The sequence below is a fragment of the Myotis davidii genome, unplaced genomic scaffold (assembly GCF_000327345.1).
Source record: "Myotis davidii unplaced genomic scaffold, ASM32734v1 scaffold581, whole genome shotgun sequence".
In the NCBI taxonomy this organism is placed as follows: Eukaryota; Metazoa; Chordata; class Mammalia; order Chiroptera; family Vespertilionidae; genus Myotis; species Myotis davidii.
Genome location: NW_006291426.1, coordinates 512,046 through 536,055, shown reverse-complemented (window position 1 = coordinate 536,055; position 24,010 = coordinate 512,046). Strand labels below are relative to the sequence as shown.

At 39.2% G+C, this 24,010-nt stretch overlaps 1 protein-coding gene across 2 annotated transcripts in view; it reads left to right on the top strand.

The window, feature by feature from the left end:
- Positions 1-22,486, top strand: part of CRADD (CASP2 and RIPK1 domain containing adaptor with death domain) — a 185,798-nt gene extending 163,312 nt beyond the window's left edge. For both annotated transcript variants that reach the window (XM_006764638.2, XM_006764639.2), the window contains exon 3: positions 20,365-22,486. In XM_006764638.2, the coding sequence (XP_006764701.1) occupies positions 20,365-20,666 (302 nt within the window). In that variant the 3' untranslated portion in view covers positions 20,667-22,486. The remainder of the gene's footprint in view (positions 1-20,364) is intronic.
- Positions 22,487-24,010: the final 1,524 nt, after the last annotated feature.

The window sequence follows — 24,010 nt, the reverse complement described above, 5'->3', positions numbered from 1 at the left end:
ATTTTATGTATTCAAACATTTTCTTTGACCTAAGATTCATTTATCCTCTGATTTTAAAAGAAATTAAAATATTTTCATGAGCCGAAACCGGTTTGGCTCAGTGGATAGAGCGTCGGTCTGTGGACTGAAAGGTCCCAGGTTTGATACCAGTCAAGGGCATGTACCTGGGTTGCGGGCACATCCCCGGTGGGAGATGTGCAGGAGGCAGCTGATCGATGTTTCTCTTTCATCGATGTTTCTAACTGTCTATCTCTCTCCCTTCCTCTCTGTAAAAAATCAATAAAGTATATTTAAAAAAAAATTTTCATGGGCTGCAAAAAGTATTGTGGGCTCTCGGCACTGTTCCTACCTGCCTAATGGATGTCGGCTCTGATTAGAAGTTATTTTTCCTCTTCAGTTTATTAATTGTACCTTTATATTTAATGTTCATAGAGTTGGAGAAAGCCAACTCTATTTCTCTAGAACAGCTGTGGGCAAACTACGGCTTGCGGGCCGGATCCGGCCCGTTTGAAATGAATAAAACTATTGAAAAAAAAGACCGTACCCTTTTATGTAATGACGTTTACTTTGAATTTATATTAGTTCACACAAACACTCCATCCATGCTTTTGTTCCGGCCCTCCGGTCCAGTTTAAGAACCCATTGTGGCCCTCGAGTCAAAAAGTTTGCCCACCCCTGCTCTAGAACCATCTACATTAAACAACTGAATATTTGATTTGGTAAGAAGGACCTCTATTAGCCCTGACCTATATGAAGAACTATTCTGAATAAGATTTAAAAGACTTTTTAAAAATTGGTAAAAATGGAAATCTATGTTCTTTATACAGTTGATTCAAACCAGCTGCATGGCCTGAGGGTACCAGCACTTACCCATTTTGTAATTTCAAACAGTGTATAATCATGAGATATCACACTTTCTCTTCTTTTAATCTCCCTTCCTTTTCTATAGCAATGTAAAAACTTGTTTTTCTCTTTTTTTGCTACCCAGTGTTTTTAAGTTTCAATAACTCGAGGTCAAATATTATTTTCAATTCATTCATATTCTAATAATTACTGTGTTGATGAAAATGATGCATCTCATTATAGAGAATCCAAGGAATACAGAAAAGCAAAAAGAAAGATCACAAATCCTATCATTTAGAAATGTGTCTCATTAAGTGAATCATGTTGGACAGCTCTCTAAGCATATTTATAGATGTTCTTGATGGGTGGATGGATGGATAGAAGCACTTTCATAAAGGTTGGATCATGATGCATTCTAATTTTTAAATTTAAAAACCATTATATTTAATTTTACTTGAATTTAACTGGGAAAAAAGAAAGTGAAAATTAAGAAATTACTGAATTTTGAATAAACATTTTTTTTTCATAATAAGAAATGTTACTTGATTTTGCCTTCTAACTCTTTTCAAATTAAACATGAATATGGGAAGGGGGAGTTTATTGCTGCCCAGTTCAATATTGAAAGTGGATAGCTACCTATCCTTAATCTTGACAGATTTGGGCTGTTATGGAGTTGTGCCCAATTTAATTTTCTACCAATGCTCAGATTATGCAATATAATTTCTTTGGTTTTTAAGTGCTAAGTAAACTAAAAGTGGGAGCACCTGGTAACACTGTGGCAATAGAGAGCAGAGCTCAATGAACATGTAATTATAATGGATCATTCCTTTCAATTTGTTTACTTATCCAATCATATTCATATATGTAGTGAGTGCCAACCATGTGGTAGGCACTGTCCTTGGTGCCTGGGTACGTCACTGAACAAAACTAACAAAACTCCACTGCCTGTGAGTAGTTTATATTCTCGAAGGAATGGGATGATGTGGGGGGTGGAGGCAGTCAGCAACAACAAATATAGCACACCCACAAAATATATAATATGTTGGAAGGTGATATGTGGATAAGGGGCAATCACAGAGCGGAATGGGAGTTGTAATTGTGAATAGGGAGGTCAGGGTGGGCTCCACTGAGAAGTCACACTTAATGGAGGGAGTCAGCAGGACGGTGTTCCAGGGAGAGGGACCAGCTAGTGCAAGGCCGGAGGTTCCAGGCTGGCCAGTATATTCAAGCAGCAGGATGAATGACAGATTGGTGGAGTTCAGTCAGGTTTGTGAGAATATATGAGAAAAGTGAGTGGCTCAGCAACTTGAACTTTAAAAAATTTTAGACTGTTTTGAAAAATTTTACTTTGCCAATATTCACTTCCCTGTTTTTTACTATGGAAGGATATGTTTTCCAGGAGTTATCTTTGAAAAGCAGAAATAAATAAGCAAAAAAACCCATTATAAAAACCACCAAAAGTCTTGGTTTTATCTTAGAATGCATGTAGGAAAAAGTGGTGCATCAATAAATGAATAATTATTGATTAATGAGAAGTCAAAAACATAAGATCTTCAGGAAATAAAATTGCATTTGAAAAAGATAGTATAACATGTTATATCTAAACAAGGCTTTGGAAGTATCTGGCTTTATCTTTTAGCATTGAGAAAACAATCTAAGTGAGACTAAATGACTTATCCCAAGTTACATGTCTAGCTGGTGGCAGGTTCAAATTTAGATAGTACACAAGCCTGCTCATTCTCAGCGCAGAGCTGTGTCCACCTACCTCCTACCTTTTAATTCAGTGAGAACTCAATTATTGCTAATGTTTTTGTTGTTGACCTGCCATGAACTTGATAGTCAAATCAAGTTTTCCATTACAGTAAGTATGATTTACTTGTATTTTGCAACACGGCCTTGTTATTTGGAGTAGGCTGTCACTTCATCATCCTGGAAATCGGTTTTAGAAAGACCAAACAGTTTATTTCTCCACCTCTCTGAGAGGCCCAGATTGTTCTCTGTGATTATCTATCAGAACAAGGGGTTCTAATTAGTTTGCTTTTCTTTCATTTCCAGGCAGCCAGTCCCTGAGCCAGAGGGATTTCTCTGCCAGCCATTGCACTCAGGGACCAAGGTTAACACGTGGCCCAGGGCGGTGGTTTGGTCAGATTAGTTTTCTAAGCCCGGCAGCCGGCCCACTACCCATTCCCTTTCCTCCCATAACCAACTATTCTGTCTGATAGATATTCTTCTATTTGTGTGGTTTTGTAAACGGTGTTGTTTTGAACATATATTTTAAATTTTTCATTGCTATAGATTTCATTCTTCTGACGTTTTTGATTTAGGCAATCTTTTTTCTAAGTTGACCTGCTACTTCCTATGTGCCCCTTCATTTTATTTATCTATCTGTTCCCCTAGCAGTAGGCTCTTAGATCGTTTTCCACTTCTTTCTTCCCACAGTGTTATCCTATATAATAAAGAGCTAATATGCTAATTAGACCGAACAGCCAAAGAACCTTCCGGACATCCTTCTGGACGACCTTTTGGATGAAGCTGAGGCTGTGAGGAGCTGCAAGGGCTGGCCGAGGCTATCAAGGCTGGCGGAGGCAGCCGGGGCTGTGAGGGCCAAGCCCCTTGCACGAATTTTGTGCATTGGGCCTCTAGTCTGATATAAACAACCTCATACATGACCCCTCATGGAAATGTATGAAAATCTTTCTGGAATATATAAGCCCCAAACAGGACTGCTGAGTTATAAGTTATACATATATTTGCTAACACAAATATGGTAGTGTAACTTTGCACAGACAATCTTATATGTGTCTCTTATGGGTATTTTTCTGAATGTTCTTGGGTACATATACCCAGAACAAGATAGTAAACTATATTCAATTTTACTCACACTGCAATCTTGCTTTCTAGATTGCTGTCCAATCTTCATTCCTACCAGCAGTGAATACAGTTTCGCACATCTCCATATTTCAGCCAAAAACTTGGTATTGTCTAGGCGTCTATTCACATCAAGTGATTTCTCATTGTTGTTTTCATTTTGATTAAATTTCTGTCAGAGCATCTCTTCATAGGCTTGCCTTTGCATCTTTTCTCATTTTAATGACCTGGTAATGCCCTTGTCCTTCTTACTGTGGAAGTTCTTATCATTTCCTGTTGGTTTCAGGAGTACCTTATCTAAATAGTATTAATACATATCTTTTCCAATTCTGTTCTGTCAACTTGGGTCATGGTTTCCTTTGATGAGCAGAAATTTTTAATTTTAATGTCAAAAATTCATCTTTTGGGTATTAATTTAAAGTCTTCTCATTGCAGGTCATAAAGATACTTCTACATTGTTTTCCATTAATGTGGAAAACAGAAGTGGAATTGCTGAGTCATGCTTTGTCTCTTGTGATAGCCTTTGTTTTAAAGTCTATTTTGTCTAAGTATTGTCACCCCAGATTTTTTATGAACTATTTCTATTTTTATGAAATATTTTTTTCCACTTCTTTACTTTCAGTCTGTGTGTGTCTTTCAATCTGAAGTGGTCTCTTGTAGACAGCATATGCAAGGGTCTTGTTTTCTTATGTATTCAGCCACTGTATGTCTTTTGATTGAAGCATTTAATCCATTTACATTTAGAATAATTGTTGATAGATATGTATTTATTGTCATTTTATTGTTCATATTTTTACCTGTTTTTTTCTTCTTAAAGAAGTTCCTTTAACATTTCTTGTAAACTGGTTTGGTGGTGATGAACTTGTTTAGCTTTTTCTTTTTTGGGAAGCTCTTTATCTGGCTTTGATTCTAAACGATAGTTTTGTTGAATAGAATTATCTTGGTTGTGGGTCCTTGGTTTTTATCACTTTGAATATTTCATGCCAAATCATCTGGCCTGGTAAGTGTCTGTTGCAAAATCAACTGTAAGTTTTAGGGGAAATTCATTGTAAGTAACTAATTGCTTTTCTCATGCTGCTTTTAACATTCTCTCTTTATATTTAACTCTTGGCATTTTGTGTCTGGGTGTGTGCCTCTTTGGGTTCATCTTGTTTGGGACTCTCTGTAATTCCTGGGCTTGTATGTCTAATTCTTTTGCCAGGTAAGGGAAATTTTCTGTCATTATTTCTTCAAATAGGTTTTCAATTTCTTGGCTTTCTCTCCTCTCCTTCTAGTATCCATGTGAAGTGAATTTTGGTATGCTTGATGTTGTCCCAGCAATCCCTTAAACTATCTTCATATTTTAAAATTCTTTTTTCTTTTTGCTGTCCTAATCAGGTGTTTTCTGTTATCTTGTCTTTCAAATCAGTTATTCAGTTAAACTCTTTGTTGAAGTTTTCACAGAGTCATGAGCATGCTTATAACCAATGTTTTAAACTTTGCATCTGGTAGATCGCTTGTCTCCATTACATTTAGTTCTTTTTCTGGAGTTAGGTTCTATCATTTTATTTGGGATGTTTCTTTTTCTCCTCCCTGTGTTTGTTTCTATGTATTAGATAGAACTGCTATCCTAGTCGTTGTAGAGTGGCCATATATAGTAGGTGTCCTATGGGGCCCAGTGGTGCAGACTTCTCGTCACCTGAGCTAGGTATATCTATTGTGTGGGTTGTGTGTGCCCTTCTATTGTAGTTGAGTCTTGATTGCTGTTGGCATATCAATGGGAGGGATTGACCCTCAGGTTGATTGGTTGTGAGGACTGGCCATGACTATAGTGGAAGACCTATTGTTCAGGGGCTGACTGTACAGACTAGGATTTGCTCTAGTGTGGCCTCTGATATCTGCTCAGCCTGCCCTATGAGTGTGTCATTTGTGGAGATGGTTGGTGGTTCTCTAGTGTGGTCTGAAGCTGGCCACCAGATGTGTTGGTGCAGGGGCCTCTTGGGAGGTGCAGGCCATGGTTGCCTCTGCCTGTATCCTACCCAGGCTCACTTGGTATGAGCTACAAAGTGATCTACAGATGGTTGCCACCTGTGCTGAGATTGGAGGTTCCTGGAAGAGGCTAAGGTGTGAACTGAGGCCAACTGCTATTAGTGTTGGGCTTGGGGCTGCTTAACAAGACGGATGATGCACACATGAGGCCAGATGATGCTTGTTTGGGGTTTGTGAACCTTTGAAAGATTTTAAGAAAGTTCACAGCACTGGACAAGATAGGCTGTTTGTATAGAAAAGCCACTGGAAGGGGCTCGGGTGGGCTTGCAAGTTGGGTGGGGTGAGGTCTCAAGGAATCACCAGGATGGGGCTATCATTGTTAGCCTGATTGTTGGAGACTCAGATGTCATGCCACCTTTGCCTACAGGAGGAGGTCTCAGAAAAGGAACAATGGCTTCTGCAAGCACTTCTGTCTGGGAGAAACTACCCCTCCTGCCCTTGCCTTGAAGCTAGACAATTCAGTTCCTTAGCCTTTCAAGCTACTACCCCAGAGTCTGTCAGCAAATTAGTTTGTTCATGGGCCCTTTAAGAGGAACACCTGGTACTCCAGCAGCACTCATTCCTCAGCCATAATCTCCCCTGGTTTTCACAGCTAAAAGTTATGGGGATTTCTCTTCCTGGCACTGGATCCCTGTGCTGGAGAGCCAGAGTGGGGTTGGGACTTCTGCTCCTCAGTGGGGACCTCTGCAGCCAAGATATTCCGCCCAATTTTTAACTACCACATATGGATTTGGGACCAGCCCTTTTTTAGTCTCTGTTCCTCCTACCAGTCTAGATGGGCTTCTATAAATCCTTCAGCTAGTCTTCAGTTACTTATTTAGGTTGATTGCTTTATATTTTGGTTGTAATTCCAGTTTGGTGATGGGAATACAGCTACTCTGCTGTCATCTTGGATCCTGCTCTTTTCTGTAACATTGTCAGGACCTCCTTCCACTACTGTATTCAGCAGTAATGGTGATAGTGGCTATTCTTGTCTTGTTTTCATTCGTTTTCTTTTTTAAAAAAATATATTTTTAATGATTTCATAGAGGAAGGGAGAGGGAGAGAGAGATAGAAACATCAATGATGAGAGAGAATCATTGATCAGCTGCCTCCTGCAGGCCACACACTGGGGATTGAGACCACAACCCGAGCATGTGTCCTGACCAGGAATAGAACCGTGACCTGCTTTATAGGTCAATGCTCAACCACCTTTATAGGTCAATCTGGCTCAAGAAGTAGACAGCCTCCATAAAGTCAGGAATCACCCTCAGCAGAGCTATACCAGCCAGGCTTCATTCTTAAAGGGAATATATTTTCCATTAAATCAAGTGCTTTTACCATCTTTGCCAAGTTAAAAAAGTTCCTTATGTTCCTAATTATTAAAGAATCTTTTTAAAAATCATAAATGTCAGATTTTATCAAATGCTCTTTTGCATCTATTAAGATAATAGCATTTGTCTTTATGCTATTGTTATCTTAAATTAATTGATAATTTTTTATGATTTTGAAATTATTGTAATCTTGGGATAAATTCTACTAGTTCATATCTATTATTTTTAAAAGGGATTTTTACTCAATTAATTCATATTTAGAATTTTTGCACTGGAAATCATAACCAAAATGAGCCAGTGATTTTTCTTTTTTGTATTCTCCTATCCTATTTGTAATAAAAAGTACAGTAGCTTAATAAAATGGGCTATATAGGTTTTTCATATAGATTTATATAAAATTGGAAATTTAATGTCTCATGAACATTTGGTAGAGCTCACCTATAAAACCATCTGGGCCTAGGGCTCTTTAGCAAGGGAGAGTTTTGATTGCCATTTCAATGTATTTAATACTTTGGTTTATTCAATTTTCTATTTTTTCCTGCACTAATTTTGACATCTTATAGATTCCTAGTAATGTATCACTTCATCTATATTTTTAAAATTTATTAGTATACTTGTGAGTGCTTATAAATGATTGATTAGCAAATGTTCATACCTCTCATTCTGTGAGAAGATTTAATTCTTTATCCTATGAGTCTTGTATTTGACCACATGTCTTGCTTTGGTCAATGAAATATTAGTAGATTTGACCTGAGCAGAATCCTTAAATGTTTTTAAGCAGGGGTTAGCCTTTTAGTCCTAAAAAGATGGCTGTGCTAGAAGGGAAAGATCTCTTAGCTCAGCTGTTTTTTGTTTGTTTGTTTGGCCCAGCAAACGTGAAGCATATGACACATCGAGTAGTGACAGTGACTCACTGCAGCAGTGAGTTGGGGAGGCTGGTATAATTACCAGGCTCTCCAAAAGGAATGTGCACAGTTTTTTAAAGTGCTACTCATGTCCAACTGAGCCACTCTTATAAAGAATTCATATATGCTTACAACATCTCCAGTTATGTCGCAAAATAACTAATGAAAAAGTGTTTTATAGTTAAAAACCTTTCTGTTTTTCTAGATCCCTGACCTCAGATTTATCTGACTTTCCTAGCAGCTTGTTTACATCTCTTATGTGCCTCTTTTACTCCTTGGTGTCCAGTCTTTTAAGTGTGCTCTTGAACCCTGTATAGTTCCTCTTCTCAGGACACCATTAAGTTAGCCACATATCATAGGATACAGGGTAAAGAGAGTGGTATACAGGATGCTGGGCCTGTGAACTCTCCTTCACTCAGAAAACCTACACCCAGCCAAGGTGGATCATGGAGAGCTGTCCGCACAGAGATTCGAAAACTCGACTTGGAGGAACTTTTTGTTTTAAAACTATGATCAGTTACTGAGAAAGTATACATTGTATTCTATTCTGTGCTCAGCATGGAGCTAAAGGTTGAAAAAGGAGAACATAGAAGTAGAAGTCTCTGCCTATAAAGAGCTTGGGAGACAGCAGTATCATTTAAGAAAAGGAAAAGTTGTGTGAATAATTTTAGACCTAATTCTAAATGCAGTAGGAATTGAAAAGGAGACTTTTAGGTTTGAGGCCAGAGCAGTAATTGATAGGTATGAGTAAGAGAGAAAGAGATAGTTGGAGAAGGAGAGGGGAACAATATGCTGCTTTCATTTATGTAGTGACCATAAAGGTGTGTGTGTGTTGGGGGCAGGGAGAGAGCAGAGTAGAGGTGAGGGGCTGGGGGATGCGGGAGTGGGAATGTTCATTCTTTCAAATGGATCCCTGGCTTCATTGTGGTAGATGGATTTGTCAGAGAATGTTGATCCTTTTCAAAATAGGTGAGTTTTAACTTCCCTGAGAATGTGATTAAAGGGTTGCATGAAATATTTAGGATCGATATAAGAGAGAACATTTTATCAGTATGAAAGGGTTTAACTCCTTGCTTGGAATTTTAAAAACTAGTTGAACATTCTTATGTCACAGTGTCTCATGGCTCTTAACCAGGGGTAGTGCTGCCTCACCCCAGGGTATGTGGACATGTGTGCTGAGGCTGGGCTGGGGGATGTTACTAGTACTTAGCAGGTGCAGGTCAGTGAAGTTAAAGACCCAGCTAGGGAGTGTCCTGCCCGAATGCCAATGGTGTAATTGTTGAGAAACACTGGACTTCCAAAACTTCAATCATTTTGGCTCTTCTTGTACAATTTTTTCCATATATTTGTACCACCTGTACCACTAATTTAACCCTTTTTTCCAGTTTTACTTTTTATTTTTAAATTTACTTTTCTTTTTGTTTACTTTTTTGTCATTCTATACCTGCTTTATTTACTTATCTTAATCCTTGCAATCATGAGTTTTAAATGCTATTTATACTTTTCTAATTGTGTTAAAAATAGATACATGACTGTTCAAATACAGCATGTTCACCCATGTGCCACCTGACATCATCTTGCATACCACTAGTGGTATGCACATGAAGCTTTGAGAAACAGTGGCCAGATGATCACAGTGGACTAACTTATAGCTTGACCTGATTTTATGTAATGTATCCTTAGGAGTTAGAACTTTCATTTTTAAGTAACCGCATATTCAGCAGAATTCATAAGCTAGAAGGGCCACATGAGGATACTTTCCCAGATAGAGGTCAGATGGCGCAAACAGCTTTTACTTTGTGTGCATTTGTTCTCCTTGGAAGACCCAATTTGCTCTTGGCTGGGTGTGTTTATGTGCCAGTTATCTTTGCTTCAGTCTATGCCCACAGACTACTAGCCATCTTCTAGTCATGGGGAAGTATTCACAAGGAGTATGTGGCCTTGAAAGTGTTGAGGTAGCAATAGAGTATTTGCCCTCACTTCCAATTAATTGCTCAAAGCATATAATATTGCATTAATAGTTGGCCAGGAGTCAGAATGATGACAGAGAGTAGCAGGATCACAGATGCTCCCTCCCTGACACCCAATGAGCTGAACCAAAAAGCAGTTAAAACAAAAATATTCGCCAGCTGTAGGGAATGGCTCTAGGGTCAAGCCTTGGGCTGACCTGTGGCAGGGACACAAACAAGTCCCAGCCTGGAGGACAGAGCTTTCCTAGCATAATTAAGCCTGACCTTGTAGCCCTCCCTATGTCCTTCCTAAGTAGCTAATTGGCTGTGGGAGGTGCAGCAATTGTTGCCAAAACAAGAACATTTGTATGCATGTTAATCTACCCTTGTTTCAATCAGACTATAAAATAAAGCATCGGCTTGCAGGCTGGTCTTCTGTGTCCTCATCCAGGCACGGGAGCTTCACCAAGCCCCAGCTGTATTCTCTTGTCTGTCTTTTCTTCAATCCTTCACTGCCCCTCCTCAGGTTCACCCTTGGCTGTGCTGGTACAGCACAACCAGCAGCAACCAACCAACCAATAAAAACCCCACAGCTTTGTGATAGTCCATATACTTTGAAAGTGGGAGACAGTGAAGGAAACACCCCACCCTGACCCCTCAGAGGCAATACTGGGAACGGAAAGCAAGGGTTCCTACTAACACAGATCAGTTTGGAAAGAATCTGGCTCAAGAAGTAGACAGCCTCCATAAAGTCAGGAATCACCCTCAGCAGAGGCAGGAAGGCAACCCAGAGCAGGCAATCTCAGTCTCCATGCTGTTACAGAGAGAGACCATAGGAGTGAGTGCTAGCTTGCAAAAGAGAGAGCAGAATGAAGGACCCCCCCACCCCGCCCAAAGGCAGACGTAGTGATCCTAGCACTCCTCTGGCAAAACACTGTGCAGAAAGCGTCAGCCAACATCCAATTATAGCTCAGAGGAGAAAGATAACTGGTCCCCTATAGAGTGAGCAGAGTGTCAAGATATATCAACTTACTATAAGAGAGAAAACAGAAGTTTTGGATTGGAGATACTCACATTAAGTATGTACAAGATGAAGATAAGTATCATGACAACTATGGAAATACTGCAGCAGAGGAATGAAAGAAAGGAACATATTTGCAAAAAATAAATATAACCAACCTGGTCTGAGAGGAAACCCAATTCAAGAAAACTCAACCTCACAAGTATTTCATGCTTTAGAAGAATTCAATATCAAATCAATAGAAATAAAAACTCAATGTAGTTCTGATAAAACAGATTCTTTTTAAAAATTTTGTTTAATTGTGGTAAAATATACATAGCATGAAATGTACCATCTTTTCTATTTTTGAATGTACAGTTTGAGTGTTAAGTACATTTACATGTGTACAACCAGAACTCTTCCTTTTGTAAAACTGAAACTCTGTACTTATTAAAACAATGCCCCATGTCTCCCTTCCCCAGTCCCTGGCAATCATCATTCTTCTCTCTATCTCCATGAATTTGACTACTTGAGTACCTCATATGAATGGAATCAGAGAGTATTTGTCCTTTTGTGACTAGCTTATTTCATTTAACAGAATACCCTCAAGGTTCATACATGTTGTAGCATGGGTCAGAATTTTTTGCCTTTTTATGGCTGCACAATATTCTAATGTATAATATAGAATGTTTTATTTATCCATTCATTCCTTGACAGACACTTGAGTTGCTTTCACTTTTTGGCTATTGTGAACAATGTTCCTATGAAAATGGATATACAAATAGCTCTTTGAGTCATTGCTTTCAGTTCTTTTAGGTATATAACCCAGGAGTAGAATTGCTGGATAGTGTGGTAATTTCATTTTTAATTTAACCGCCATACATACTGTTTTCCATAGCAGCTGTACTATTTTACATTTCCACCAACAGTGCACAAGGTTCCAGTTTCTCCACATCTTCATAACATCTATATTTTTAAAATAATTACTTTAATTTTAAAGTTACAGTTTACATACAATATTATATTAGTTTTAGATGTACAACATAGTGATTAGACATTTACACAACTTACAAAGTGATTACCCAAATAAGTCTAGTGCCCATCTGACACCATTTATAGTTATTACAATATTATTGACTGTATTTCCCATGCTGTGCTTTATATCTCAGTGACTGTTTTTGTAACTGACAATTTGTACATCTTAATCCTTTTCCCTTTTATTCCCATCTCCCCAACCCCTTTCCCATCTGAAAACTATCAAAATGTTCTCTGTATCTATGAGTTTGTCTCTGTTTTGTTTGTTTGTTTATTTTGTTGTTGTTGTTTTTAGATTCCATATATACATTAAATCATATGGTGTTTGTCTTTCTCTGTCTGATTTATTTCACTTAGCATAATATCCTAGAAGTCTATCCATGTTGTTACACCTGACAAGATTTTATTCTTTTTATGGCTAAGTAATATTCCATTGTATATATGTATCACATCTTTTTTATTCATTCATCAGATGAAAATCTGAGGAATCGGTTTAGGCAGAACAGTATGGTAAGAACATGCATGTTTTGAGAAAGCAAAAGCTTAATTGGTGTATAGGATATGTATAGGGGATTATGGTGAACTGAGACTGAGGGACAGTTGTGATCATACTGGACTGGACTGAGGGACAGTCCAGTACTGATGCCACCTGTTTATCTGCTCATCTACTGATGGACACTTAGGTTGCTTCCATATTTTGGCTATTGTAAACAATGCTGCAGTGAACACAGGGATGCATGTGACTTTTTGAATGAGACTTTTAGATTTCTTGGGATAAATACCCAGAAGTGGAATTGCTGGGTCATGTTTTGTCTCTTGTTATAGCCTTTGTTTTAAAGTTTATTTTGTCTAAGTATTGCTACCCAAGATTTTTTGTTGTTTTCATTTTCATGAAATATCTTTTTCCATCCCTTCACTTTCAATCTGTGTGTGTCTTTTGATCTGAAGTGAGTCTCTTGTAGATAGCATATGTGAAGGTCTTGTTTTCTTTTTTGTTACATGCTATAACCCTAAATATTTCAAGAAAAATGATCTTAAATATAATAATGTTCATGCAATAAACATTAATATCTCAAAATAAACAGTTTTAAATATGCTAATGTTACATGCAATAAACACCAATTATTCAAGAAAAATGATCTTACATCTAATAATATTACATGCAATAAACATTAATATTTCAAGAATAAAAGGATTTTAAGTATAACAATATTACCAAAACTGTACTAACATACTATGATATCACAAAAGTTGTAGGAAACTTAAAAAATTTGCAAATATCAGGATTACTTCTATTATATTCTAGAATATTTTTTCCCCTCTGACTCTATTTTTGCCCATCAGTTTATGTTGTTCATTATATTCCACAAATGAGTGAGATCATATGATATTTATCTTTCTCCAGCTGGTTTATTTCACATAGCATGATGCTCTCCAGGTCCATCCATGCTGTTGCGAATATTAAGAGTTCCTTCTTTTTAACTTTGGCATAGTATTTCATTGTATAGATGTACCACAGTTTTTCAATCCACTCATCTGCTGCTGGGCACTTAGGCTGTTTCCAAATCTTAGCTATTATAAATTGTGCTGCTATAACCATAGGGGTGCATATATCCTTTCTGATTGGTGTTTCTGATTTCTTAGAATATATTCCTAGAAGTGGGATTATTGGGTCAAATGGGAGTTCCATTTTTAATTTTTGAGGAAACTCCATACTGTTTTCCACAGTGGTTGCACCAGTCTGCATTTCCACCAGCAATGCACGAGGGTTCCCTTTTCTTCGCATCCTCACCAGCACTTGTCATTTGTTGATTTGTTGATGACAGCCATTCTGACAGGCGTGAGATGGCACCTCACTGTCCTTTTGATTTGCATCTCTTGGATGATTAGTGACTTTGAGCATGTTTTCATATATATATCTTGGCCTTCTTTATGTCCTCTTTTGAAAAGTGTCTATTTAGGTCCTTTGCCCATGTTTCGATTAGGTTTTTTATCTTCTTTTTGTTAAGTAGTATGAGTTCCCTATAAATTTTGGAGATTAAACCCTTATCAGAGATAACATAGGCAAATATGTTCTCCCATGTAGTGGGCTTTCTTGTTGTTTTGTTGATGGTTTCTTTTGTTGTGCAGAAGCTTTTTATTTTGATTTAGACCCATTTGTTCATTTTCTCTTTAGTTTCTATTGCTCTAGGAGGTGTATTGGTAAAGATATGCCTGCTATTTAGCTACTTATGGATTCTTCTAAGATTTTTATGGTTTCCCATCTTACGTTTAAGACCTTTATCCATTTTGAGTTTATTTTTGTGTATAGTGTAAGTTGATGGTCTAGTCTCTCTCTCTCTCTCTCTTGGGGTGTCTGCCTTCAGAGCTCTATCCCCTTAGTCCCCAGTCCTGGGTTCTGTTCTCACAGCTCCAGTCCACTTCACCCACCCTTTGCCAGAGCAAAAGGTGGGTGGCTTCACAGGGAATTTTTGTGTGTTGTCCTTCAAAAGGGTGCCTGAACTTTCAGCTGCCACTCCCTGGCAGACAGCCCCCCACTGCTTTTTACAGCTAGATGTTATGTGGATATCCTCCTCAATTTGAGGAGCCCAACTTGGGGATTATATCCCAGAGTTCTCAGTTGCATGCTCCCTACCCTCCACCCCCCCACCCCAACACACACACACAGCTGAGATATCTCTCCGGGACTTCAGTTGCTGCCTGTGGGCACCCAGCAAGCCCTTTGGTGCCTCCACCTCTCCTAGTAGTCTCTATGTGGTCTCCACCTTCAGTCCTTGGGTATCAGAATTCTCTCCTGTGAGTTTTCCATTGATTATTCAGGAGTCTTTCCATATTTCCATTGTAATTACAGTTTGTTTCTGGGAACATGTCTGTGCAGCATCCACTTACTCTGCCACCATTTTTCAGAGTCTGGTTTTCTTATACATTCAGCCACAGTATGTATTTTGATTGAAGCATTTAGTCCATTTACATGTAAAGTGATTGTTGATAGATATGTAGTTATTGCCATTTTATTATTCATAGCTTTGATCTATCTCTTCTTCTTAAGGAAATTCCTTTAACATTCCTATAATACTAGTTTGGTGGTGATGAATTTGTTTAGCTTTTCCTTGTCTGGGAAGCTCTTTATCAGTCCTTCAGTTCTAAATGATTACTTTGCTGGATAGTTATCTTGGTTGTGGGTCCTTGATTTTTATCAATTAAATATTTCATGCCAATCCCTTCTGACCAGGTAAGTTTCTATTGAGAAATCAGTGAATAGTCTGTGGGAGCTCCCTTGTAGGTAAATAACTGCTTTTTTCTTGCTGCTTTTAAGATTCTCTCTTTGTCTTTAACTCTTGGCATTTTAATTACAGTGTGTCTTGGTATGGGCCTCTTAGGGTTACTCTTGTTTCGAATTCTCTGTGCTTCCTGGGCTTGTATATGTATTTCCGTTGCTAGGTTAGGGAAGTTTTCTGTCATTATTTTTTTTATAAAATATTATTTTATTAGTTAGTTAGGTTAGTGATTTTTAGAAAGAGAGAGAAAGGGAGAGGGAGAGAGAGAGAAACATTGATGTGCGACACAACATCAGTCAGCTGCCTCCTGCATGTCCCCTACTAGGGATTGAGCCTGCAACCCAGACGTGTGCCCTTGACTGAGAATCAAACTGGCAACCTTTTGGTGCACAGGATGATGCCCAACCAACTGACCCATGCTGGCCAAGGCTTAAATTTTATATTTAGTTAAAGTTTATATTCAATATTATTTTATATTTGTTTCAGGTGTGCAACATAGTGGTTAGACAATCACATACTTTACAAAATGGTCCCCCTACACTGTCATTATTTCTTTATATGGGTTTTCAATCTCTTGATCTCTTTCTCTTCCTCTTCTGGTATCTCTATGAAGCAAATGTTGGTACACTTAATGTCCCAGTAATCCCTTAAAACATCCTCATTTTAAAAAATGTTTTTTCTTTTTTCTGTCCTATTTGGGTGTTTTCTGTTACCTTGTCTTCCAAATTGCTGATTCAGTCCTCTGCTTCATTTACTCTACTATTGATTTCTTGTATAGTTTTCCTTATTTCAGTTACTGTATTCTTAATTTCTGTTTGGCTATTTTATATGTTTTTCCATTTCCATTTTTATGTTTTCTATATCTTTGTTAAAGTTCTCACTGAGTATATCTTCTTTTCCCCTACATTTTTTTTAACACCTTTATAACCAGTGTTTTGAACTCTGAATCTGATCAATTGCTTGTATCCATTTTCTTTAGTTCTTTTTCTGAAGTTTTGTCCTCTTCTTTTATTTGGGACATGTTTCTTTGTCTACTTATTTTGACTGATTCTTTGTGTTCGTTTTTTATGTATTAGGTGGTTCTGCTCTGTCTTCCATCTTGGTAGATTGATCTTACGTAGTAGATGTCCTTTGGAGCCCAGTAGCACAGTCTTCCTGGTCACCTCAGTCAGGTGCTTCGAGGATGTCCTTGTGTGGGTTGTGTGTGGCCTCTTGTTGTAGTTGAGTCTTGAGTGCTGTTGGTACATCAGTGAAAGTACTTGATCCTCAGGCTGACTTGCTGTGAGGGATGACTGTGACTACATCGGATGAGCTGTTGTGCGGCGACTAACCCCATGGAGCCTGATTCATTTTAGCAGGACTCTGGTACCTGTTGAGTCCACTCTTTGGGTTGGTCATTTGTAGAGCTAACTCGGTAGTATTCTGGGATGGTTTGAAGCCAGTCACCGGGTATGTTGATTCTGGGCCTCTTAGGAGGGGCTCTGGTGCAGGCCACTTCAGCCACTGCCTGTGCCTAGCCTGGGGCTACCTAGCTTGGCCACACTGAGGCCAGACACTGCTTGTTTGGGATTTTTGAGCCTTTGAAAAATTTTAGAAAAGTTCATAGCTTAAGCTGAGACTGGCCATTTGTATGCAAAAGCTACTTAAAGCAGATTGGACAGGCCTGAGAGTTGGGTAAAACAGGGTCTCAGGGAATCACCTGGACAGGGAAAATGGTATTAGCCATATTGGTAGAAATTCAGACCTGTTTCCCACCTGTACCTACAGACTGTGTTGTGGGAGGAACAATGGCCTCTGCCAGCACTTCTGTCTGGGAGAAAGCTGCCTCTCCAGCCTTCGCCCTGATGCTGGACAAGTAAGTCTGTTTCTCCCAAAGCCAGATGAGTCAGTTCCTCCCCTATGTTCCTGGTGCCTTTTGAGCTACTGTCCCAATGCTTGAGCTCAGAGCTAGTAAGTCCATGAATGGGCCCTTTAAGAGGAATGCCTGGTACTCCAGACACCCTCTATCTCACTCAGCTGCAATCCTCACTGGTTTTCACAGCCAGAAGTTATGAGGGCTTCTCTTCCCAGCACTAGAACCCTGGGCTGGGGAACCTTGTGTGGGGTTGGGATCCCCTCATTATTTATGGGGAGATCTTCACAGCCAAGTTATCCCTCCTGTTTCTTAACCACCACTCCATGGTTGTGGGACCAGCTCGTTTTGTATCTCCATCCCTCCTACTAGCCGAAACATGGCTTCTTTTTATCCTTAATTATAGGCCTTCTGGTCACCTAGTCTTTGGCTTGTTGTCAAGAATGATCGTTCTGTAATTTAGTTGTAATTTTGATGTGGTTGTGGTAGGGAGCCAGCCCAGCATTTCCCAACTCTGCCATCTTCTTTTTGATAGTAGCCATCCAATGAGTGTGAGGTGAAATGGGATTTGTAAAAGATTGATTGAAGAGCCAGAAAAGAAATTGAGGACAAAATACAATACAAGATTTGAGCCATAAAACAAAACAAACACACACAGTGTAGAATCAAATGAGTGGCCTGGGGAAAGGCAGGAGCTCATCACAGGGAGTGAAAGCAGTAAGAGGGAAAATGATAGCCCTCTTGTGGAGGATAGGCAAAGCCATACACCATATGAAGCAGAAAAATAATGCAAAGGTATGATAAGAATTCCCTGACTAGTGTGATTCAGCGGTTAGAGCAACACTCTATGCACTGAAGGTTAGTGTGTTCAATTCCCAGTCAAGGGCACATACCTCTGTTGCAGGTTCCATCCCCGGCCCTGGTCGGGTGCATGGGGGAGGCAACCAATCAATGTGTCTCTCTCACATCAATGTTTCTCTCTCTCATCCCTCCCTCCCTTCCACCATCACTAAAAATTAATGGAAAAAAATATCTTCAAGTGAGGATTAACAACAACAAAAAATATATATAACAAGAAGATTTTTCTGAAAGGAAGAACTAAATCTTTGGTCACATGGTCATGCCACATGTGCGAAAAGGAGAAAGAAAATGACCAAGTTATGCCCTAATCTAAAGCTTCAGTACTGTAAACTCCAGACAGAAAAAGCAAGTTTATAAAATGGGGATATCAAGTTGGTTTCAGAATTCTCCACCCCAATGTTCTCTACCATGAAATATGAGCAGGATCTACAAACTTATAAGAAGAATAAAATCATTAAAATTACATAAAATTGTATTAATAATTTGAAAGAATAGTATTAAAATAATATAATATGAACATTTTAAATAAATATAAGTTACTATTTGGCAGTGAAGGAATAAGCAGACTGTCTTGATTTGAAAGAACTAAAGGAAGATAGTAAGCATTTCCTCAGAAAAATCGCCTTATGATGAATTTGACCCTAAGATTTAAATCAAAAGAACAAACTCAGGAATAAAAATTCCATGGTTAAAAAACAGTAACAAAAAAACCATGGGTGACCATTCAAGCCATTATAATGTAGTTTTAAGACTAAACAACTGGGTAAAGGAGTATTATTCTTACAGAAGCATGTAAATGTTATGCACCTGTCAAAATAAAATGAGGTAAGCAACAAAAATCAAGAGGTGTGAAGAAAGGGAGAGGAAATATAAAGTATTCATTATAGAGAATTAATGTTTAAATATGCAATATATCTCTTAAATTTTCATAAACTTTTCTCAGCATTGATTTGTGTGTGTGTGTGTGTGTGTGTGGTTTGCATGTGTTTTAAGTATTTTAACTGCAGGTCAGAAAGCCATTTAGTTTCTCTTTTCTTCTTCTTCTGTTATATTAAAAAATTTAAATAACTCTTAGAAAAATAGCTGTTAGATTATTCTTCTAACAGTATATGTCCAAAATTATGTTCAACAACTGTGAATACAATGGTGGGATATTGGATGATTTGTTTTCTTCTTTGTACTTTTTTGAGTTGCTTGAATTTTTTAATGAGCCCATATTTTTTATAAAAGTCATAAAATTAATACTGTTAATATAAAATACTGGTCAGTGTTCTAATTGCTACTTAGTCATTTTTAAAAAAAATTACAATCTTGATAAACACCAGAAAGAGCCCTTGACAATAATTTTACAACTCATGCCAAAGGCAGGTAAGTGGAAAACATTATCTATTCTAATAAGATACCTTTTGTCTTCTTATCTATAATAATAAAAGTGTAATATGCTAATTAGACCGGACAACCTTCCAGACAAAGTTAGGGCTATGAGGGCTGAGGCAAGCCACCATGGCTGCGAGGGCCAAGCCCCTTGCACAAATTTCATGCATCGGGCTTCTAGGTGACTTCATAAATCAAAACAGTGAGCTGGTGAGTGTGAAGTGGGATTGACCTGTGATGCTGGTGACAGAAAATGCAGTACAGTGTGCTATTGTGCAGATGTCTGAGCCAGGAATGTGGAGACCCCACTTCTAGTCCTGGCCTAACGAGTAGCCAGCACCATAATTGAGGATGTTTGGAGTCCTCAATCTCTGCACTTTGCTACAGTGAACTTCATTCACTTTTTTTGAATGCACCATGTTCTCCTGCCTCAGGGCTTTTTCACAATGCCGTTTTTTTTTCTGCACAGAGTGCACCATACACACCTTTCCTTTCCCTTCACTGGTGATGTTCAAGTTTGTCAGCAGAGGGTAGCTGTTCTATTTGGCAGGTTACCTTCCAGCACTAGCCAGTCCTGCAGGCCACAGTGTCACCCCTGTGCCCACTGACCAGTGCTAGAGGGAACTGGGGCCCCTGCAGGCATCCTCACATTCCTTCGGAACCCTCTTTTTAGCCTCACCAGTGAGAGAGATGGAAGTGAAAACAGCATGTTTACAAAGCAGTATGTGCGATGTAATTCTAAATGTATGTTTTACATAGAGGACTGAAAGGAAATAGATCAAATCAATTGGTTTCTCTGGCGAGATTTCTAGTTATTTTTATTTTCTTGTTTTCAAATTTTCTGTAATAAACGCTGAATTTTCATAGATGCTGAATGGTATTTCTCAAGCCCCTATCTATGGCTTTGTACTGAGCACCCCCAAGAAGACAAGGAAAAATCAGTCCCTGATATTTGGAAATGTACGTCATTCTCCCCACGTTTTCCATTCTCCCCCGCACCCCCGCCCCCATGATGTCTTTGCTTGTTCTTTTCACATTGGTATCTTTCTTCTCCCCAGGTAACCAGGTAACTGGAATCCCTGCACACATCCTCAACAGCTCCCCATCAGACCGGCAGATTAACCAGCTGGCCCAGAGGCTGGGCCCTGAGTGGGAGCCCATGGTGCTGTCTCTGGGACTGTCCCAGACAGATATCTACCGCTGTAAGGCCAACCACCCCCACAACGTGCAGTCACAGATGGTGGAGGCCTTCGTCCGCTGGAGGCAGCGCTACGGGAAGCAGGCCACCTTCCAGAGCTTGCAAAGGGGCCTCCAGGCTGTGGAGGGGGACCTCTCAGTACTCCAGCACATGCTGGAATGATGGTGCCTCCATCAGCCCTCTGGGAAGTATGTCCCCAAGTCACATGTGCCCTGGGCAGGTAGTATTTTTTTTTTTTTTTTGGTGTGTGTGTATGTGATGTCTTCTTAATGATCCTTAGATGAAAGGAGAAAATGAGATTTCCACTTGACATTACCTAAAAGGCTGGATTGCTCAGATCTTCAGATCTCCCACACTGGCTTGACAATTCATTGTTTTCAATTGCTCAAAGACTGCATTGTCTTCATTGTTCAGGTTTTAATTCTGTGGTTACCTTTTAATAGACTGGCAAAACATAGTGGCTCCAAAGCTATGCTGTGTTATCACATTACATGCAGGTGTCCTATCCATAGATCATCCGCTTTTGCGTTGCCTGGGAACTGAACTGTGGACTTTGCTGTTTATAATGATGATGATAATAAGAAGTGAATTACTATATACAATGTGGCCCTTTCATGAGAAAGCGTTGTTTGTTTTTCTTCATTCTTGTATTGCGTAGGTTAAGAGTGTAAATTTATAGAAGTTGTTTCTCTGGAACAGAATTGATAGCAACAAGAAAATGTCTACTTTCTTCAGTCAAGATAAATAGCTCTGGCAGGGTATCTGCATTAAATTTAAGACACTAAAGCCTTCTGCAAAGACCAGTTCAAGTACCAGCATGTATTCCTGAGCCCTTCATCTCTAAAAGATTGCTTAAGAAAATCCTGTACCATTTATTTAAAGGATTTAGTCCGGGAACAGAAGGAGGTGTAGTCTTTCCATTGAAGCCCTGATGATTGAAGTGTTATGCTCTTAAGGAGTATGATTTAGACTTCTGTCCTTTTACTAAAAACACATTTTATTTGCCAAATGCTTTACTGTTTCAAGGCTTTTCATATCTGGGATCTCAATTGGACCTCACAAAGATCCTCTGAAGTAGTGGCCAAGAGGGGTGAGCCGCCCCCTGCAGGGAGATTAAGTGATTAGCCTGCTGAATGAGCTAGAATGTGTGATCTGGAGCGCTGTTCCCATGTGTCCTTTGCAACGGCTCAGGCGGCTTCTCCTCTCTCACACATGCTCATTGAGGAAACTCTGAGTCCTGCTCTCTGCCTGTGAGCAGCATCACCTTGGATAAGTTACTTCACTTCTCTAAGCCTCTCAGTTTCCTCCTTTGTAAAATGAGGAAATGATTGTTTGGGATGATAAAAGGAATAGTGCTGCCTGGTCCATAGTCATCTCTTGGGAACCTGCTGCTGTGGCTGAACCTGGGAGCAGTTCACAGATAAAGCTGCGCAGTGGCTAACACTGAGCACACTGTAGGAAGTGCCACCCTGCTTCTTGCTAAGCTTTAAAATGTGATGTGATTGTATTAACTCTACAATGGGTCCAATCAAGAGAGCGACAGGTGAACATCCCAATTTGTGATCTGAGCTTCTGAATAATCAGAGAATCTATTGCTTAATCCTAATCTAACTCAGGATGTTTCAAAGGGAAAAAATTATACTTTTTATCTCTCTCCATTCTGGGTTCAAAGTGCATAGAGTAGTGGACTTGAGCATGAAGTGGATGCTCAAAATGATGACAGTGGTGTGTTGATAACATCCTTTTGGATGTCTGGCAACTCTATTCCCTTTACTAAAAAAGGTCAGTTATTTCACAGTTCAACAAACAGTTCAGAAGAATTGTCTACTGGTTTCATTAGCGCTAATTTTCTATTTTGTAGCCCAGCCATTAATTCATTATCTTGTAAAATTCTTATACTTTTGGCCCCATCACTGCATCCAGTGATAAGACTGTATTTCTTTGGTATCTTCAATAAACTGCTTGTCATTTTGAACCATGAACTTGTTATGTTGTTGCTGTTAATCCCCTGAGTTTGCTAACAGAGAGTTGCTTTGGCATTCGCTCACACCAGATTTATATATGAGAGAATATATCTGGGCTCTGTTGTGTCTGACTAGATGGCATTTTAGAAGTGGTCAGATGATTAGCTAAGACATGTTCCTGCCATTTGCAAGGAGTCTGTCATGTACTAAGACACTCTCTGCTCTGTGAGCAGTGAAAAACAAGTCATGACGAAGTTCCCCAAGGTGGGCTGCCGGGGCCATTAGAGAGCTCTGACTGGCTGCCCTTAATGAGCAGGTGTCTCCAATGGCACCTGGCAGCCGCACCTGTGTGGGCCTGCTCACATTGTTGCAGAAGATTTTCAGAATGGAAGAACAGAATATCCAGATCACAGCCTCATTTCTACCTCTGGCCTCAAAGAGTGACGCAAATGACATCAGACTACCTCCCAGGAGAATCAGGTAGGTGTTGTGCTGGCAAGGGGTCCATGTGGTTTTGCATGGAAGAAGTCTCTACAGTTCCAGAGGTTGCCTACTCCCAATAATATCCTCAATGAGTACAATGGTGTGGCCCAGCATTTGCAGACACTGATTTAAAAACAAGTCTTGCTCCAGTTTGGTTTGATGTATGTGTATGTTTGTACATATTCACATGTGTGTGCATGTATGAATAGGTCCCCAAACTTTTATTTTTTCATTTCCTCTAATTCCTTTTTTAAAAATTGGGGACACTATTACATATGTCTCCTATTTCCCCCATCCTTTGCTCCCCTCCACCCCAGGCCTTCAATACATTGTTGTCTGTGTCCATCGATCTATGCATATATGCATGTACTAGTATATTCTTCGGCTAATCTCTGTTAATCCACCCATCCCCTCCCCTCTGAGATTTGTCAGTCTGTTCCATGCATCCATGCCTATGGTCCTATTTTGTTCGTTAGTTTATTTTGTTCATTAGTGAGATCATATGGTATTTATTTTTCTCTGACTGGCTTATTTCACTTAGCATCATAATCTCCAAGTCCATACACACTGTCACAAAGGGTAAGAGACCCTTCTTTTTTACAGCTGCATAGTATTCCCTTATGTAAATGTACCACAGCTTTTTCCTCCACTCATCTACACATGGGCACTTGGGCTGTTTCCAGATCTTAGCTATTATAAGCAATGCTGCTATGAACATAGAGGTGAATATATTCTTTCTGACTCATGTTTCATGATTCTTAGGATATATTCCCAGAAAGGGGGCTTGCTGGCTCAAAAAGCAGTTGCATTTTTAATTTTTTGAGGAAACTCCATACTGTTTTCCACAGTGGCTGCACCCGTCTGCATTCCCACCATCAGTGCACAAGAGTTACCTTTTCTCAACATCCTCCCCAGCACTTGCTGTTTGTTGATTTATTTGATGGTAGCCGTTCTGACAGGTGTGAGGTGATGGATACCTCAATGATGATTAATGACATTGAGCATTTTTTTCATATGTCAGTTGACCATCTGTATATCTTCTTTGGAGGAGTGTCTATT